The sequence below is a fragment of the Crinia signifera genome, chromosome 6 (genome assembly GCF_055691185.1).
Source record: "Crinia signifera chromosome 6, ASM5569118v1, whole genome shotgun sequence".
Classification (NCBI taxonomy): domain Eukaryota; kingdom Metazoa; phylum Chordata; class Amphibia; order Anura; family Myobatrachidae; genus Crinia; species Crinia signifera.
In genome coordinates, this window is record NC_139222.1 from 240,122,634 (window position 1) to 240,142,394 (window position 19,761).

General features: G+C 44.7%; 1 protein-coding gene across 2 annotated transcripts in view; it reads left to right on the plus strand.

The window, feature by feature from the left end:
• The window catches only part of WDR11 (WD repeat domain 11), a 114,823-nt gene that overhangs the window by 14,920 nt on the left and 80,142 nt on the right, over positions 1-19,761 (plus strand). For both annotated transcript variants that reach the window (XM_083149169.1, XM_083149171.1), the window contains exons 2-8: positions 3,282-3,393; positions 3,885-4,038; positions 7,506-7,679; positions 7,764-7,950; positions 10,348-10,513; positions 11,858-11,972; positions 13,971-14,169. In XM_083149169.1, the coding sequence (XP_083005295.1) occupies positions 3,282-3,393; positions 3,885-4,038; positions 7,506-7,679; positions 7,764-7,950; positions 10,348-10,513; positions 11,858-11,972; positions 13,971-14,169 (1,107 nt within the window). The remainder of the gene's footprint in view (positions 1-3,281; positions 3,394-3,884; positions 4,039-7,505; positions 7,680-7,763; positions 7,951-10,347; positions 10,514-11,857; positions 11,973-13,970; positions 14,170-19,761) is intronic.

Here is a 19,761-nt window from a genome sequence, read left to right on the forward strand (position 1 = left end):
ATTTCTAGCATCAATGGACATCCAGGATGCTTATCTACATGTGCCTATCTTAAAGGAACATCAGTCCTTACTGCGATAGGGGAGACATCTACAGTTTCAGGCTCTTCCTTTTGGCCTGGCCACAGCGCCGAGGGTATTCAGGAAAGTTATGGCTGTCATGGCAGCGGCCCTCAGACTACAAGGGATAGTTATCATTCCATACCTGGACGACCTCCTGTTCAAGGCGGAGAAGTTACAAGAACATCTGGACATTGCCACACGGCTCTTCCAAGAACATGGGTGGTTGTTGAACCTCCCAAAGTCACATTTAACACCCACACAGAGACTCAGTTTCTGGGGGTGATTTTGGACACACACCTACACCGTGTGTTTCTCCCAGAATCCAAAGCAGTAGACATTCGTCATTTGGTTTTCTTGATCTTATAGTCCCCGACTCCTAGGGTTTGGCAGAGAGTAAAACTGTTAGGCAAGATGGTGGCAACCTTTCGAGACTTTGCAGGTTTGCAAGGTTCCACTCCAGAACATTTCAATGGAATATTCTCTCATGTTGGTAGGGAAATTCAAAGACCGTGAAACAGGAAAGGCTGTCACTGTCTCGAGAGACGAGGGAGTCCTTAATCTGGTGGATATATCTGGAGTCGCTGCAACTGGGGCGTTTCCTCCGCTCATGGGATTGGTTGGTTGTCATGACCGATGCCAGTTTCAGGGGCTGGGGGGTGGTAGTTCTGCACTTGAGGTTTCAGGGTCTGTGGTCCAAGGAGGAACCCAGACTGCCGATCAACATCTTGGAGCTCTGGGCGGTTTGGAACACCTTTCTGCAGGCAGGGGATCTCCTGAAGGGATCACCTGTCCGCATACAGTCGGGCAATGCCACAGCTGTGGCTTACCTGAATCATCAGGATGGGACTCGCAGCAGTATGGCAATGCAGGAAGTCTCGCGGATCTTCCAGTGGGCAGAGGTGAACATTCCTGCTCTGTCGGCTGTATTCATTCCGGGGATCCGGAATGTTGAGGCGGATTTCCTCAGCAGGGAACAGCTGCTGGGCGCTTCATCAGGAAGTCTTTCAGGAAATATTGGCACTCTGGCGGCTCCCAGAGGTCGACTTGATGGCGTCCATGAACAACGGTCAGGTTCCAAGGTTCTGCTGTCGAACCAGGGATCCGAAGGCGTGGGCAATAGATGCCATGACCGTTCCGTGGCATTTCAAACTAGCCAACGTGTTCCCCCCCGTTCCCTATGATTCCGCAGATCCTGAAGAGAGTGAGGATGCAGGAGGTACAGGTCATACTGATTGCACCGGACTGGCCCAGGAGATCGTGGTATTCAGACATACTGAGGTTGTCCATGGACTCTTGGCATCTACCTCTTCGGCCGGACTTGCTCAAACAAGGACCGTTTCTACACCTGGACCTAGCTCGTCTAAATTTGACGGCCTGGCTTTTGAAACCTCCCTACTAAGGAAGAAGGGGTTTTCGGAAGCTGTTATCCAGACCATGCTCAGGGCTCGCAAGCCTGTTTCAGCTGCAAATTACCATTGTGTCTGGAAGATCTATATCGGGTGGTATGAGCGTCAGAGGGTACACACCTCTAAGTTCAAATTATCTAGACTGTTAGAATTTCTCCAGGATGGATTTTCTGCAGGGCTTAGTCTACAGTCTTTAAAGGTACAGTTGTCGGCATTATCCATTTTCTTTCAGAAAAGGGTAGCCCTGTTACCTGAAGTTCAGACCTTTTTACAGGGAGTCATGAGGATCAAACCCCAGGTGGCGCCTTGGGACCTGTCTTGGTTTTGTCAGTGTTCCAAAAACCTCCTTTTGAGCCGTTAAGGTCGGCTGATCTTAAGTTTCTATCTTGGAAAGTTACCTTTTTGTTGGCTATAGCTTCGGCTAGGCGAGTTTCGGAGTTGGGGGCCTTGTCTTGCAAGGCTCAATTTTTGATTTTTCATGAAGACAGGGCTGTGCTTTGAACAGTGCCTGCGTTTCTATCTAAGTTAGTGTCTTCGTTTCATTTCAACCAGGAGATTGTGCTCCCGGTGTTTTCCCCTCCTGAAGGGACAAAAAATTAGGCACAAGTTAAAGAAACTGGATGTGGTTTGCACCTTGCGAATATACGTTGGAAGGGTAAAGGACATCAGCAAATCTGATTTGCTTTTGCTTTTATATGACATACATAAGAGAGGGTTGCCTGCTTCAAAGCAGACCATTGCCATATGATTAAGGTCAGTCATTGCCTTTGCCTACACTAAGGTAGGTAGACCTATTCCTTCAAGGCAGGGGACTTCAACCTGTGGCCCTCCAGATGTTGTGAAACTACATGTTCCAACATGCATTGCCACATTTTTTTCCTATAAGAGCATGCCAAGACTGTCAGGGCATGCTGGGACATGTAGTTCCACAACATCTGGAGGGCCACAGGTTGAAGACATGTGCTTCACAGATTAATGCCCATACCACCAGGTCAGTTGCTTCCTCTTGGGCTGTACGTCATGGGGCTACAGCGGAGCAGTTGTGCAGAGCTGCCACTTGGTCCTCTCTTCATACCTTTACAAAATTCTTTAGGTTCCATGAGTTTGCGTCGGAGGACGCTTCATTTGGGCAAGCAGAGATGAGAACTGTAAGCCTGAGCGTACCCTACCAAAGGACCGGCTCTTGAACGGTAGAGCTGTGTCACCAGGATGGACAAAAGAGAAAAGGGGATTTTTGTAAGAACTTACCATTCGAATCCCTTTCTCTGAGTCCATCCTGGTGACACAGCAATCCCTCCCTTACGCTCAGTAAATGATACCGTTCATGTATTGTCATGTTATTGTTTATGTTGATTGTGCACAATAAAATGTTCAGGCGTTGTACTGAGTAATGTATTCCAGTGTGCTTTAGAAGTTGAACTGAGGAGCCTGCTCTCAAAAGAAGTCAGCATAGGTGCCTTGGCTCCTGCGGACCCTCCTACATCCCATGGTAGAGCTGTGTCACCAGGATGGACTCAGAGAAAGGGATTCGAACGGTAAGTTCTTATAAAAATCCCCTTTTCGTCCATTTTTTTTGTTCATGGTATTGCTGCTTTAAATTTATTTTCGTCTAGAATCTTTTAATTGGAAAATATGCCGCAGGTGTTGTTGATGCAGCTGCACAAATTGATTTTACTTGCACAGTCTCTAGTCTGTTGTGCTAGATGGCTGTGCCCGCTGGCTAGTTCTCCTGGTGCCAGTATCCACATTATTAATCTATGTTTTCTTTTATAACTTGGCCTGGCATCACTGTTGATAATGGTACTTTCTTAATAGGGGCTGTCAAGGTCTTATTGCATATGGCTGTCACTCGCTGGTCCTTGTGGTAGATCCCAGCACCGCACAGACACTTCAAGTTTTAGAAAAGCACAAAGTCGATGTGGTGAAGGTAAGCAGGTCTGCTTGGTCACTGACTGACTGCGGGTCATTATCAGACACTGATCAGCTGCACTTACTGTGTGTCAGGGAAAGGAAAGTCCTCGCTAACACATATCTACCCTACATTTCTATACATCCTACCAAACCGCTCTAAAGTAGCCTCTATTAAACCAGTAGCCTTCAGGGCTTTTCTCATCTCTATTCACCTGTATAATATTCCTGAGCAGCAGCAGTCATGTATGGAAATTGCTGCATGCATTGATTCTTCTCATTTAACATTCATTCTAGTCCGCTATCCCTATTGTAGTCTATTTTTGCTTCTTTTAACCCTTACTGTAAATTTCCCTTTTTTTGTGTTGCAGAAAATTCTGCTTTGCGCTGAGTGTAAGCTCTTTAGGGCAGTGTTCTCTATGAACTGTGGTCACGTGCACACATTGAACCCAGTGTAGAGAACTTAGCTGCAGTATTTAAGTGTTTGTTTTTTTCTCCCACTTTATGCAGGTTAAATGGGCCAGGGAAAACTACCACCACAATCTGGGCTCTCCCTATGCCCTGCGTTTGGCATCTGCCGATACCAGCGGGAAAATAGTGGTGTGGGATGTTACCTCTGGCACGACACGATGTGAAATACAGGAGCACTCTAAGCCCATTCATGGTAGGTAATGATCCAAGACATTACTATTGCTATTAACTATACAGATGTGTCCTCATACACATAAAGGATTTAGTGAAGATCAATCAAGTTCTGTCTATAATTTCTCTGTTGCATTCTAGAAAATGCTAGATAGAATCTGAGGTACTATTGTAGTTTCAAGGTGGCAGGCTACGCTACGCTGTCAGCGTAGTCCAACGGTAGTTAGTGTAGTGTCCCCATCAGGCAGTGTAGTCACCCTGTCGTCCCCGCGAGCTGCAGCTCTGTCCCCGGTGTCCCTGGCCAGCCTCTCACACATCGCCGGTAACCGCCAGATTCCATGCGCTGATGGACGCCGGCGGGGAGGCGATCATGCGGGCGCCGACAGAGATGCGCTCCATCTGCCTGAGATGCACGAGCGTCTCATACACTTGTGCATCTCAGTAATTTGGGCGGAAGGGTACGGCAATCCTGCCCATGTCTGCTTCAGGGAGACGGCAAGTGCGTCTCATGCACAAAAAAGGCCGCATTTGCCAATGCTCCATATTACATACTGGCAAATGCCGCCATTTCAAACCTCCACTATCCACGTCAGCCCAAAGCATGGCGGGTGGATGCGGTATGAGCCCTCACGACCTGTTAATACCCCCACTATCCACGTCGGCGTGGAGTTGATTTTATAAAGTGTGTCGAGCGGACGCGGAATACACGTCAAGTAATCCACGTCCCCTCGGTGGCTCGCTGCGCTCACCACACTTAATAAAATCAACTCCAAGCCGACGTGGATAGTGGGGGTGTTTCAGGAACACATTCACACCTGTCATTTCAGGCAGGTGAAAAATTGTCAATGGTTCCCACACAATGTAATAAGCGCTGACACAACGCTGACTGACTATGCTAACTGCATAATGCTGACTGACTACGCTAACTGCATAAGCTCCGGTTAGGAACAAACGTACACACAGTCGCAGACACAAGCTGACTACGCCGGCCGCGGGAACACTACGCTGATTCTGACCGGGACACTACGCTGACTACGTAACTGCCGCCGTGAAACTACACAAGTACCAAATCTGATTGGTTGTGATAGACATCACCTCTTTTAGATTTAGTAAAATTACGCCATAGTGTCAATGTTACAAGGGGCAAAATGCACTGTCTGACTTGAACTAGCGCATAGTTTTTTTTCTCTTCTTTTTGTTTTTGTTTTTTTTGCATCTTTTTATTTGCTATTCAGGCTCAGAGAAACACCACATAGAATACTACAGATGCTACGCTGTGACTAACCGCAAAGGGATTGGTTTTAAGCCCCATACATACTAGGCGATATTGTTTACAATATTGCCTAGTATGTTGTGTATGTGTGTATTACATAATATATAAGTTAAATGTTAATGCAGAAGATTTATTTCACAATAACTTCCACTATTTTTCATCTGCGACTTTGTTTGTATGTGTGTAAAGTCACATTACCCTATCCTTGCAGACGCCAAATTTGGCGGTGACCCGCTGGGGGAGGGGGATCAGGGGCAGCAGCATTGGTAAGTGTATACTGCCTCTTCCATAGTGTGAACGGGAATCGGGTCGCTCCACCCAATTAACCCGTTCACACCATAAAGCAACGCGACAACAAACTGGTAAGAAAGGTAGCCCAGAAAGGGCTTTCTGATTGACTAGTGTGTACACTCCATGTAGTAAGCAACGCTCCAAAACATTCATAACAACCCCCTCCCTTGTCCAAACTTGTTTGGATTAGGGAGTCCCCGTTAACGATAGTCATGCTGCAGGCTCCTCACACCCAGCATCGGTAAGTGTGTATACACTTACCAATGCTGCTGCCCCTGATCCCCCTCCTCTCACCGGGTCACCGCCAAATTTGGCGTCTGCGAGTATAGGGTAATGTGGCTTTACAAACATACAAACAAAGTCGCAGATGAAAAATAGTGGAAGTTATTGTGAAATAAATCTTCTGCATTAACATTTAACTTATATATTATGTAATACACACATACACAAATGTTGCACATCAAACTGGTCAGAGCAGTTTAGCTATGTAGTTTTGTTCCTTTTTCATCTATGGGAATAAGATACACGTTTCAAGTGAGAAAGATGTTCTGTACAGCCCATTCCCCCAGGACCTGGCACAACAAGAGTCGCTATTTGGTGCGACTGAAGCAACATTGTATGTTGAATACATCTGTAGCTACTTAACATTGCCCAGATGTGACCATTTGTAGGCGAAGTGATAATGACTGACTATCCCCAGTAATTATATCGGGTGCCGGATGGGGTCCCGACAGTCGGGATCCTGACAGTCATTTACCCAACGTCGGGATCCCAACTGTTAAAACACCAACAGATGGGTTTCCTGACGGACACCGGCTATTCTTCCTCGTGGGGGTGGCGAACGTAGCGAGCCCGCAAGGGGCTTTGTTGCGCTCGCCATGCTGTTGGTATCCTGACGTCGGGCTAATGACTGACGGGATCCCGACTGTCGAAACCCTATACCACACCCAATTATATCATAGTGAAGTACAGCAGTTTTTTAAAATAACTTGTTTTTACATCGCAAATTGCAGGGCAACACTGGGACTTTAAAACGGTTCAGTTGCGGTGCGACCCTGCATTTTCAGATCACTTAAGCGAACCGACAATATTGGCGGTTCGCTGATGTCATGCGGGAGTGGGGCAGAGCATCATTGGAGACGGGTGAAGGAGACAGCGCTCAGACCTGGCGCTGCTCAAAGCACTGCCTCCTCCATAGTGTGAACGGGAAATGGGTCGCTCGACCCAATTAACCCGTTCACACCGTAAAGCAACGCGGCAACAAACTGGTAAGAACCCTTCTTTTTTACTGGTTCGCATTGCCGCGTTGCTCCCGGGTTGCTGGACCTGGTAACCCCTTTCACATCGCACCAATTACCGGGTTGAACCGGCAAGAAACTGGCACGAACCTGGTAATTAAGTGCAATATGAATGGGGTATAATATTATCCTAACTACTTCCTTATGATGCTTACAAATTGTGCCAGAAAGATTTATACTTTTAATTATCCTTTTTTTTGAGACTCGAATGAATGAGGAGATTCTAAAATGAAAGATGGCCGCTGTCATCGTAGCTTTCAGGAGAGAATAGGCTTGGTGATTATGAGTCTTTGTTTTTACAACTAGATATCGTTTCTATAAATCTGTGTCAGATGTTTTAAAGAGTCTTGTCTTCTGTTCTGTGGGTGTAATACGTCTCCTGTAAAGCGGATCCGCATTCCCATTGCCAAATGTAGCTCTTAGCATCACCACAGTTCCCGGCCTGTTTTATGTTCTAAAGATCATTTATTTTATTATTGGAACAATATTTGTGAGCTCCTTTTTGTTCTTTTGCAGTCTTGCTACGGAAGACTTACGTGCTATTCTGGAGGAATGTGGCTTTCATTGCTAGATACATTTCTATCCATCTCACTCCTATAACATTTTATTTTTATATCCATAATGCAGACATGCAATGGTTATGGAGCCAGGATGCATCACGTGATCTGCTGCTGGCTGTGCACCCTCCCAATCTCATCGTGCTATGGAACGCGGACACTGGAACCAAACTTTGGAAGAAGAGCTACGCAGAGAACATCCTGAGCTTCTCTTTTAACCCTTTCCAACCTTCCCAACTTGCCTGTGAGTGTCATGAAATGCCCACTGAATGCCGTTATTGCCACATAAGTATATTAAGTTATATATTTTAAATGTTTGCCTCCCCAGTGCTGACCAGCGAGGGCATCGTGTTTGTCTCTGACTTTTCTCCATCGAAGCCTCCTGCCAGCAGTGGGCGGAAAGTTTATATCTCCAGCCCTCATGCCAGCCCTGCCCACGCCAAGCCTGTGACTGCTACAGGTGCCAAGAAAGCACTAAACAAGGTTAAGATTCTCATAACGAATGAGAAGCCCAGGTGGGTGGAAGCAGCGTCAATGTGTTTTCTCCTCACAAACTGTTTATGGACAGAATCAAACGGTGTTGAAGCTACGTAGTTACCCATATTGACTAGATTTGTCCTGTTGTGTTCAAGGACCATGCAATGTCCAATGAAGTCCTAATACACTTCCATGGTGTTGTAAGTTGTTGCCACATAGGCTCCAGAAAAATGGACCTACAGGGATGGAGTCTTGAAGCTACAAGGATATATTAGCCAAATTAGGGATGTTTACGCTGAAAAAAAATAAAAATAAAATCAATTAAGAGAAGACATGCTTAATATATACAAATATATCAGGGGAGAATATAATGCACCCTCTTTACTTTAAAAAAACAGGAGATGTGCCAGCGCTAGCTGTTTCCAATAATTGAGACCAGACGGTTCTAATATTTAATTAATAACAAGGGTGATGTACATCTATCACATAATAAATGAAAAAATACACATAAAAATATGATAAAAAAGAGAGCAATCAGTGTAATATATCAGGGATGTTGTAGTATTGAGATCTCCAATTCTTGGAGTATTCAAATTATCGGTGAAAGGTATAAATGATGAATATTACCATCCTTTGAAAATCTTCTGGATATTATGAGTCCAGTGATGGTGACAGCAAATGTCCTTGGTTCTCCTATATTTCCAAGGGCTCAGACCTCCTGATTTGGCGTGCTTATTTTCCTCCTTGCAGCTGGAATTAGGGATTGTGCAGGTATCCCAAATAGAATAGAATAGAATAGAATCAACTTTATTGGCCATGTGTGCTTGCACACACTAGGAATTTTTTGTGGATTACAGTGCAGCATCAAGCAGGGATGAAAAGGGGGGGAGGGAGACATTACATATATTACATAAAGACATTACAAGCATTTAATTTCTAGCTACGACTAGCTGTTGATATTGGGATATGCAAATGTCCAGTAAAATAGGAGTTTTAAACGTCGGTGGGAGAAAGGACAGGTCACAATGAGGATGGCTGATCCAAGACAATTGGGTCAGCTCAACGCGTTTCCCTGGATATTAGCGTTCGGCTTCTTCAGGAGCAAGCCTCTTTACTTTAACTGGAAATAAAGGCCACAACTCCTACTCCTCCTTGCGCAGCTGCTATGTCTGACTCTAACACTTATCGGGGATCACCTTCTCCACATATAAAAATACTGGAACAATGGAATATAAGTGGAGTCTACACAGCGCTTATAGATGAGAAATATGACAAAATATGATAAAATATACACGTCACTTCCCTTTTTTATCATCAAGGGTCTGATGGCGTGCGTGATCCTATAGCTCTCAATGGTGTCCCATAGGAGTATTCACATAAAGAGGCATGAAAGACATAAAGACAATGTATTTTCTATCAGAATACATATGACCATATATGGAGAATAAAGTCCCAAGTGATTCACTTTAAGGGGAAAAACAGGTGCTTTGATAGAAGTCCTTCCACCATCAAGTGCAGAAAATGTTATCGTACCGATAGACTCACTTTAGTGAGGTGCAGAACCCACACATAAAGGTTTCTTTAAGGATATTGAAGATCGTACCCCACTCACAGTAAAGAAAGGCAGATATTTCATATAAAGGTATCTTTCAAAGGGAATATTTCACGGGGAGCGTACCCCAACTCACTGTGGAAAATGAGGTGCAACTCTCATCAAGGTTTCTTTACGACACTCAGATTGGTGTCCAAAAAGATTTTATTCATAAAAACACTCCAAACATATGAAAGAAAATAAATAATGCAATACAATAATTACATGGAGGCCCTTTTCCCCCTTGGGGGTGAAGCTAGATACACAAAAAGATGGAATATATGAACTGGATGTGGATGAATCCGGATTGTCCACATAGATGGTAAAAGTCCAGGGTGTATCAGTCCCAACTGGCAAGGTGTCAGGGTACCTCCACAGCTTCCCTTACTTTTTCTATTCAATTTCGATGCTGCGGAGCCGCGCATTGGGATCAAATCTAATGTGTTCGATTACAAATATATTTAAGCAAAATCGAATAGAAAAAGAGACCAAATCGAACTGTATATTAGACTATCATTAGTTTGCTAAAATCTCTAGTGCATTTGCTTAGTCAAAATCGCTTAATTAAAAATGAACCATTAGCCAATAATATTTCATTGTGTGTACCGGGGTTAAACAAGCATTTTGGCACACCCGTCTCACTTCATATCACACAGTCAGATTATGGTTAAATAAGATAAGAGTTAGCATGCAATGTGAAACAGCGAGGGAGAGCTAAGCAAAACCAATGTAGCACACGGAGGACAGAAAATACATCTGTATGATGCATATGTGTAATGTAAGAAGCTGGCGCTGCTGTAAGTGGATGCTGTATTCTGTAACCAGCTGTTCATTAATTTTGCAGTGCGGAGGCTGTAACACTGAACGAGTGCCTGCAACTGTCTTACTTGCCTTCCAAACGTAACCACATGCTGCTGCTGTATCCCAGGGAGATCCTCATCCTGGATCTGGAGGTGAACCAGACTGTGGGCGTTGTAGCTATTGAGAGGACTGGAGTCCCTTTCCTGCAGGTATAAGCATTCCATAGCTCCAGATAATGAATTGGTCGCATAACTCCCCTCATGTAAGCCAGCATAGTTGTGGCTGTCAGGGTTCTCTTCAGCACAGTTACAGTGAAAGACTTGTACAGGCTAACATTTCATATTCACTTTACAGATTTGCAAAAGATAAGAAAGACCACTTGATATACACGCGTCCTCATACAATAATGCTGCAGTTGCATCAAACATCTCTTCCTGACACGCCAGGTCCTGTGCGACTCTCTCCCTGCCAGGCGCCTTTTTCAGGTCTTTTTTGTCTGACTTTGTACCTTAATTGGAATGCGATAAAACTGCTTCACGAGACGGCACTGATTAGTTTGCTATATGACCCATCTAATATATGTGCAAATGAGTCTGAATCTATATACAAAGGGCCCGCAATGCAGCTGCTGCAGCTTTCCTTTATTCCAAATCCTGTTGTCTTTGTGTACACATTTACACTCAGTCAGACATATACCCCTTTTACATCGCCGTAAAAACCCGAGTTTTTGCTTTGTGGATCTGGGTCAGCAGAGGTGTAAAAAGGATCAACCCGTGTCCATTTAAACAGGACTCCTACCCAGGTTCTGACCATGGTGGAACACAGGACCTGGGTAGAGGCCGGTGTAAATGGTCCCAGCACGGGTTTGGACATCCGTGTAGCAGGAAGCACAGCTGATACCGTGAGCGGAAAGCAGCAGGCAGGGAGCATAGACCGCCCACACTGTAGGCAGCGCACAGGCTCAGGGCAATATCTGGCACTCTCCAGGCGGTCTACAGGTGGTTCTGGGTGAGTGATGCGTGTGGGGGCACAGAAATTGCAGGTGCTTGCTGCTGGGGGGGCAATTTTAATGACATCCACAAGGAAAAGCAGGGCTGACCCAGGTTCAGTGTAAACGGTGCAGACCCAGGTCCGACCTGGGTCGAAGTGCTGTCTAAATGGGGTATGAAGATGGGTCCGACCCTGGAAACTCCTGTGTTCAAAGACCAGTTTTTGTTGCATTTTACATTCATGAGAAAGAAGCTCAGCATAGGCCGAGTCACACGGGAACTGGCGCTGTGTGATGAGATGTTTGGCATCACTGCAGCAATCGTGTATGAGAACACTCGTGTATATGAAGGGCTGTCATCACATTGTAACGAAGATGCACATTTGTGTGAAAATGTGTAAAAAAACCTGCTGCACTGCTTGGCGCAGCTCGCTAGCCACTGGCATCTTGTGCTGCATGGCGTATTGAGGATAGGTGTATGAGGACACATCTGTAACTTCTCTGTCTCACTGTGATAACTGTTAGTGTACCCACTCGCTCCTCACCATGGTACTGCATTGTCTAGGTGAATCCATGCTTCCAGAGGGACGCCCTCTTCTGCCTACATGAGAATGGCTGTATTACCCTGCGCGTGGGTAGACAAAGCTGCGGAAGCTCAGGAGCACCACATGACGATGCAGGTGAATTGGAAATTATCGGTACCCGGGTGGCTGACAGGTCGACATGGTCCAAAGGTTGACACTGCAATAGTTGACACATGGAAAGGTTGACATGAGTTAGGGGGATTTAATAATTATTTTTTTCACCATACTCCTATTTTACCATCCGCGTGTACTGCGGTTGGGAATTATAAAGTGTGCCAAGCGCAGTGAGCCACCTGGCTGAAATGAGCCATGCCAGAGGTCGTAGTACAAAAATTGGGGGTACACGTGCTCAGGTTTTGATATAGACACAAATTATTTTTTTTTAGGGAAATTCATGTCGTCCTTTTCATGTGTCAACTGTTTCTGTGTCTATCGTTTCCCAGTGTTGACCTTGTGCATGTCGTGCTGTTTGGTCTATATACCACACGTGGAATTGTCTGAGATGTACCTACATGTCTGTTCTGAGTAATCTCTCACCGCTATTGTCTGTATATACCGCACCTCTCTGCTCCGTCACTGTGACAGGAGATTTACAGCTTTACTGTGCAAAGTTGGGAAAGGCTACACTGAGGAATGAAGACTGAATGTGTACTAGCAGCATCTGTACAAGGGTAAAGCTGCATAGACACTATGGGGGTTATTCTGGTTGATTTGCAAGGCATGCGAATTATCAGCCTTGCGAGTCCACTAAACCCCGCCTTGTGAAAGGTTGTCTGCCACCACCCATTCGCAAGCACGATTCGCATGCAGGGCATGCAAATGGATGTTACACAGTAACAAGTGGATGTTACACATCCGCTCGCTTCGCTTCGGGGTGGCGTGGATAGTAGGGGGGTGCAGAAAACCTCTTTTTATGAGATACAATCATATTATTGTAATGGCATCCCACACCCTATAAAATCGCACGCGATCGCATGCAATTTTGCGGGAGCTGCGATGCGATGCGATCCCCTGGGGCACACAGAGCAGTGAATAAATTACATAGGAAAATCGCATTGCATCGCACGGCACTGAAATGGCCCATGCGATGCGATTTCCCTACGCAGAATAGCCCACTAAGCAAATAGCTTAGTGGGCGCCGTTCTAGGAAACAAGTACCAAAACGGCTTTTCATTTTATTGGCGAGTGCCCCCTGTAGCTTATGTGCTATAATTTTTGAGCAATTAACAGTTAATCGCTTTAGTTCTTTTCTGGCCAGTCGTATGATCTAGAACACTAAGTCACAGCAGATGGTAGAAGGCCAGTGATGCACTGATTGTAAGTGGGGAAATACGGTTTGTGCCTATAGCGTGATTACATTCTCTCACATAGGATCATGACATAAAGATTAATCACCTGCCCTAATACCGATGCTCGCAGTGTTTTATCACCATGGTAACTGAAGGAGGCACAAAAAAAAAAAAAGCAAAATGAACTAAAAAGAAAGGGCAGCAGCATTAATTTTATATAGTGCAACAGCTGCGGAGGTGCCAAACACCAGCATGGGAGGCAATGAGCGCAAACCATTCTCTAAAGAATTAATGAAGATTCTAGGACACCCGCGGCTCAGACTCACTTGCAGAGCCAGATTCCCGGAGCTTGAATTAGCAGTCTTCCCATCCTAACATTATTTGTGTTCCCCAAGTCCTGTATGTATTGCTTTTGCAAATCGTATTCCTATCTGCTCCCAGCCGTTTACACATCCGGAACGGAAAAGCGTCTCATAACTCCAATGGGACTAGGGCCAAATAATAAACATTTTTGTTTTTCTTTCTCAAATTAAACGGCAAGGAAAAATCATGCTCTAGGCATAGTATTTGAGTCCTTGGAAATCATTGTAATTATTATGGCAATAGATGCAAAAATGTTTATAAATGACACGGAAAAAGTCTGCGAGCTGCTGTGTTCTGAGCTGAGCAAATTAATCACTGTGGGTAATTTAAATAACTGGATTCATCATTCTAACCATGCATTTGGCGTGTGACTGGTGAAAACTAGGTGAAATCTCCAGTGGAAGGCTACTCTCTGATCTTATTTTGTCCTTTTCTCCTCCAGAGTCTGATTCCGTGCCAGAGATGACTTATGATCTGCGCTGCCAGTGTGACGCCATCCGGGTAACTAAGACCGTACGTCCTTACGGCATAACCTGCAACCCCATTAACGAGAATGCTGTAGCGCTTATCATCAGTGATGGTCGGGTTATGATATGGGAGCTGAAGTCCAGTGTGCCCGGGAGGAAGATACACAGTGCCAGGTTGTGCCTCTTATATATTCTAGGCTTTAATTAATGAATTCATTATTTATGCAATGTTGTTTTCTTTTTTCGTAAAAATCCATATGACCGCTAGGCCCAAATCAGCCATTTGATTTGAGGCAAAACCATGTTATCTGATTAATCTTTTTACTTTATTATTTTATTTTACCAAAAAAGTCTTTGGAAATTATCTATTTAATTTAGTGAATTACATACAGTATATTTAAAATAGTATTGAACTATTTTAGCAAAGCCTAGCAGTATGACACACCAACCCAAGCAGTGTACAGGGAGCGTAGATCTAGACTTCCTAGAAGCCCTCCTGTATTTGCTGCTTTTGGCAGGTCTCTGATAGCATCTGGTTCAAAACTGAAGCTCAGAGGTGACTCTAAAGGCCCCCAGACAATACTACGATTTGGTCTGATTTGACCCGATTCTGATGGATCGGGCCGATTGATCGGACCAAATCGCATGTGTTTAACATCCCATCAGACACGATGTGCGGTCCAGTGCGCATCGAGTCAGACTCTAGAGATTGAACCTACTGTACATAGGATCTATCGGATCAGACTAATCAGTGGCACATCGCAGGTGCTTTTTAGCACACGAGTATTAGGTCCAATCCCATAGATCTCTCAGCCAATCCGCAGCCGGCCAGTCTTTTGACAGTTTTTTTTTTTTTTAAATCCTGCCCCCTGCCACTGCTGAAGCTCCCTGGGAGTTTACATTGCACGCGATTTATTGCATGTAAAATGCCAAATTGTAATAGAGCCCGCCTGGGGGTGCTCAAGGGGAGTTTGGTTGGACTAGTATATGGGGGCTTAAGTCACTTGGTGAGCAGGGATATTTATGGCCGGTAGTAAAAGTCAATACAGCTCATGTAACCAGTGAGATCCGCTTCATAAGCTACTTGCTGACATTGGGCCTAATTCAGCTTTTTTAGCAAAGGAAAAATACACAAAACCAGGCAAAACTATGTTGCACTGCAGGTGGGGCAGATGTAATGATTAGAGTGATTTAGATTTTTTGGAGGAGTGTTCAAACTGAAATGTAAATTGCAGTGTAAAAAAAAAGCATTGTACTGTCCGTGCTACATGCAGAAGCAGACAGTATTTACTCTGCACAGAAACAATATAAATTATTTTTTTCCCCATTGAAATATGGTTTGTTCCAGACAAAATAACTTGCTCCATCGCGTTACTGAATCTGGCCTATTGTGTACAAGTAAGTTGCATTTAAAGGGGTGTACACACGGGCCGATTCTTCAAAACCACTTTAAAGGGTTCCCTGAATCACCCCATGTGTACACAGCAGACGATAGCGATGAGCGAACGTGCAGAGACACTATCGCCTGGCCATATAGACACTGCAGGCAAGAATATTTTGACTAGACACTGCATGGTCTGTTCAGCTGTACGCATGGACTGCTGCTGGGGATGGGCACCGGCTTATCTCCGGTAGCGACTGAGCCAGTTTAACTAAGTAAAATCCCCGGTACTTGTTTCGTTTCACGGCGGCCGATATATCGGATGTGATATCGGCCGATATTACATCCGATATATCGGCCGCCGTGAAACGAAACAAGTACCAATCCCTTAGTCAAAATCACCCATCTTCCAGTGCGTGTGTACACCTCTTAACACCTGTGCACAGGGCTTCCTTCCTCACCAGAGAGAACACTATCGGGATAGGCTGTAGATCAGAGCATGGCTTCAGAGTATCCCAAAGTTATTCATGGATGGTATTATATCAATCATGTGATGCTGGTCACTTTGGGTATGGACCAGCAACAGTTTATCCATTCTACACAGGTGGAAAACCTTGTTACACTTCAAAATGATAGACGGGGAGGTGCCATCACATTGGATGTGTCAGTGTAAGCCCATCTTACTATATCGCTCCCAGACCAGCAAATCAGAACCTATTACATTTGGGTACTTGTGATGCTCGGTACATATTTAAACTCTACTTCTTTACAAATTTTTGGTCTGTTCGTTAAGATGTTGGTACAGATGTAGCGCACGTGCGCCCCTGGCGGTAGTCGGCCGCTGGCCATCCCCTGCAAAGATGAGCCCGGCTACATCTGTACTTCTCATCCTTAAATTGGTGTCCAAATGTACTTGTTAATTAATTTGATTTAACCATGTGTGTCTTGTTAACCTCCGTTTGGGTTTGTGTGTTCATTTATTTTTATTTGATTTTTGTCTTTGGTTTAAATAATTATTTAGTGAGAATCCACTCTATTGGCCAGTTATAGATTTTGTTTTAACTTCTCTGATTGTAATATGATGGCAGTTTTATTGTTTGGCCTGGTCATGTTTTTTGGTTCATAAATAAATGAATGTTAGTCTAATAGATTACGTTGATGTATTAGTGTGTGAACTGGTAAGCCTGTAGTATCATAGGGCCTACTATATGTACTAAGCCTTGGAGAGAGATAAAGGTACAACAAGTCAGCAAGGGTCATTTTCCAAGCAGAACCCGTAACATGACAGCTAGGAGCTGATTGGCTGTACATTATTTCTCTCCAAGGCAGTTCTAAATATTTCAGATATTCCTGAGTATAAGGAGCATTCCATGGATTGGTAGCATGATGCTCACTGCCCACCTGAGACAGGCTCACTGACATCAGCCTGTAGGACGGCTGCCAGCTTCCAGCAGATGGGCTCTGACTAATCATGAGAATGGGGTCACCGGGACCACAACCAGCCCAGGACAGTGCATACTAACAGCTCATTTAAGTAATGTGTACATCATTATGGAAGAGATTAGAAGAGAGGGACACCTCTTTATACTGTATCTGCATCTCTCAATATAATGAGTGTAAGTACTAGATATTGTAATGGACCAGTAGGATTAAAATGGTCACTGTGCAGCATAAAAACAAGCAGATAAATATTATGTACATGGTTTAGGTATTGGTCATAGTAGAGCTATTTACATACTCATTATTGGATCGAATACAAAATAATAGATTTGGGGATATATCACTATAAGCCCCATACACAATGGGCGATTTTGAGCTGAAAACAGGTCACTTTAACAATTTGATCTGCTTTCCGCTTAAAAGCCACTTAGTGTGTATGGTCCAGCGGTGAGCACTAAAGTGAACCCCCCCATCATCGCCAGATTTCGCTACTCATCTGCTGGTATTACCTGCAAATGAGCGGCAGGGGGGATGGCTTTTCACCAGATATGTCTTCATACACTATTGCTGCAGTCACGCCAAACATCCCTGACGGCACTCCAGGTGCCATGTGATGTAGTTACAGATGTGTCTTCATACACTATAGCTGCAGTCACACCAAACATCCCTGCTGGCACTCCAGGTCCCATGTGATGTAGTTACAGATGTGTCTTCATACACTATTGCTACAGTCACACCAAACATCCCTGCTCGGCACTCCAGGTCCCATGTGATGTAGTTACAGATGTGCCTTCATACACTATTGCTGCAGTCACGCCAAACATCCCTGACGGCACTCCAGGTGTCATGTGATGTAGTTACAGAAGTGGCTTCATACACTATAGCTGCAGTCACGCCAAACATCCCTGCCCGGCACTCCAGGTCCCATGTGTTGTAGTTACAGATGTGTCTTCATACACTATTGCTGCAGTCACGCCAAACATCCCTGCTCGTCACTCCAGGTCCCATGTGATGTAGTTACAGATGTGTCTTCATACACTATTGCTGCAGTCACGCGAAACATCCCTGACGGCACTCCAGGTGCCATGTGATGTAGTTACAGATGTGTCTTCATACACTATTGCTGCAGTCACGCGAAACATCCCTGACGGCACTCCAGGTGTCATGTGATGTAGTTACAGATGTGGCTTCATACACTATAGCTGCAGTCACGCCAAACACCCCTGCCCGGCACTCCAGGTCCCATGTGATGTAGTTACAGATGTGTCTTCATACACTATTGCTGCAGTCACGCGAAACATCCCTGACGGCACTCCAGGTGTCATGTGATGTAGTTACAGATGTGTCTTCATACACTATTGCTGCAGTCACGCCAAACAGCCCTGCTCGGCACTCCAGGTCCCATGTGATGTAGTTACAGATGTGTATTCATATACTATTGCTGCAGTCACACCAAACATCCCTGACAGCCCTCCAGGTCCCATGTGATGTAGTTACATAAGTGTCTTCATACACTATAGCTGCAGTCACGCCAAACATCCCTGCTCGGCACTCCAGGTCCCATGTGATGTAGTTACAGATGTGTCTTCATACACTATAGCTGCAGTCACGCCAAACATCCCTGCTCGTCACTCCAGGTCCCATGTGATGTAGTTACAGATGTGTCTTCATACACTATTGCTGCAGTCACACCAAACATCCCTGACGGCACTCCAGGTCCCATGTGATGTAGTTACAGATGTGTCTTCATACACTATTGCTGCAGTCACACCAAACATCCCTGCTCGGCACTCAGGTCCCATGTGATGTAGTTACAGATGTGTCTTCATACACTATAGCTGCAGTCACACCAAACATCCCTGACAGCCCTCCAGGTCCCATGTGATGTAGTTACATAAGTGTCTTCATACACTATAGCTGCAGTCACGCCAAACATCCCTGCTCGGCACTCCAGGTCCCATGTGATGTAGTTACAGATGTGTCTTCATACACTATAGCTGCAGTCACGCCAAACATCCCTGCTCGTCACTCCAGGTCCCATGTGATGTAGTTACAGATGTGTCTTCATACACTATTGCTGCAGTCACACCAAACATCCCTGACGGCACTCCAGGTCCCATGTGATGTAGTTACAGATGTGTCTTCATACACTATTGCTGCAGTCACACCAAACATCCCTGCTCGGCACTCCAGGTCCCATGTAATGTAGTTACAGATGTGTCTTCATACACTATTGCTGCAGTCACACCAAACATCCCTGCTCCGGCACTCCAGTCCAGTCCAAATTGGTTTTATAAATTGTATTATAAATAAGGGTCACATTTTCATGAATAGGACACCTAATAGTAAAATTATTTGGAAATATTCATTGTTGTACTCCATGAATGGAATTGTGTTTTGCATAGGTTATCTATTTCAATGTATGGTGTAAATGGTTTGAGATGCCTATTGTGATCATACATTTTTTATCAAAAAGTTGGAATCCAAATGTTTTTAAGTAATTCGACCTTTGGGTACTTTATTATTTAAATACAATCAATAAGTGCAGTCATCAGTTCTGGTCAGATTCCTATTGAGGGGGAGAGTTGTGCACCCAGGTAGTGAGCTAGCTGCTTGGGCTGATTTTTTTTTTTTATGGTTTTATAGAAGTAGTGTGGTTTGAACAGTAACTAAAAGTCAGCACCAGAAAATGAAAATGTCTTGGCAATCCTCTAAGCCAGACTTTGCTAAACTCCGCCATTACCAGATAATGTAATGGGTAGCACAGGCCATGTAATGGGTATCATTACTGCCTCACGGCATTGTGGTCATGGGTTTGATTAAGACCATGGCCCTAACTATATGGCGTTTGTATAGTCTCTCTGTGCTTGTGTAGGTTTCCTCCCACAATCCAAAAATGTAACATTGGCGCCAAACAAAAATTAAACCTCTAGTGCAGTGGTTCC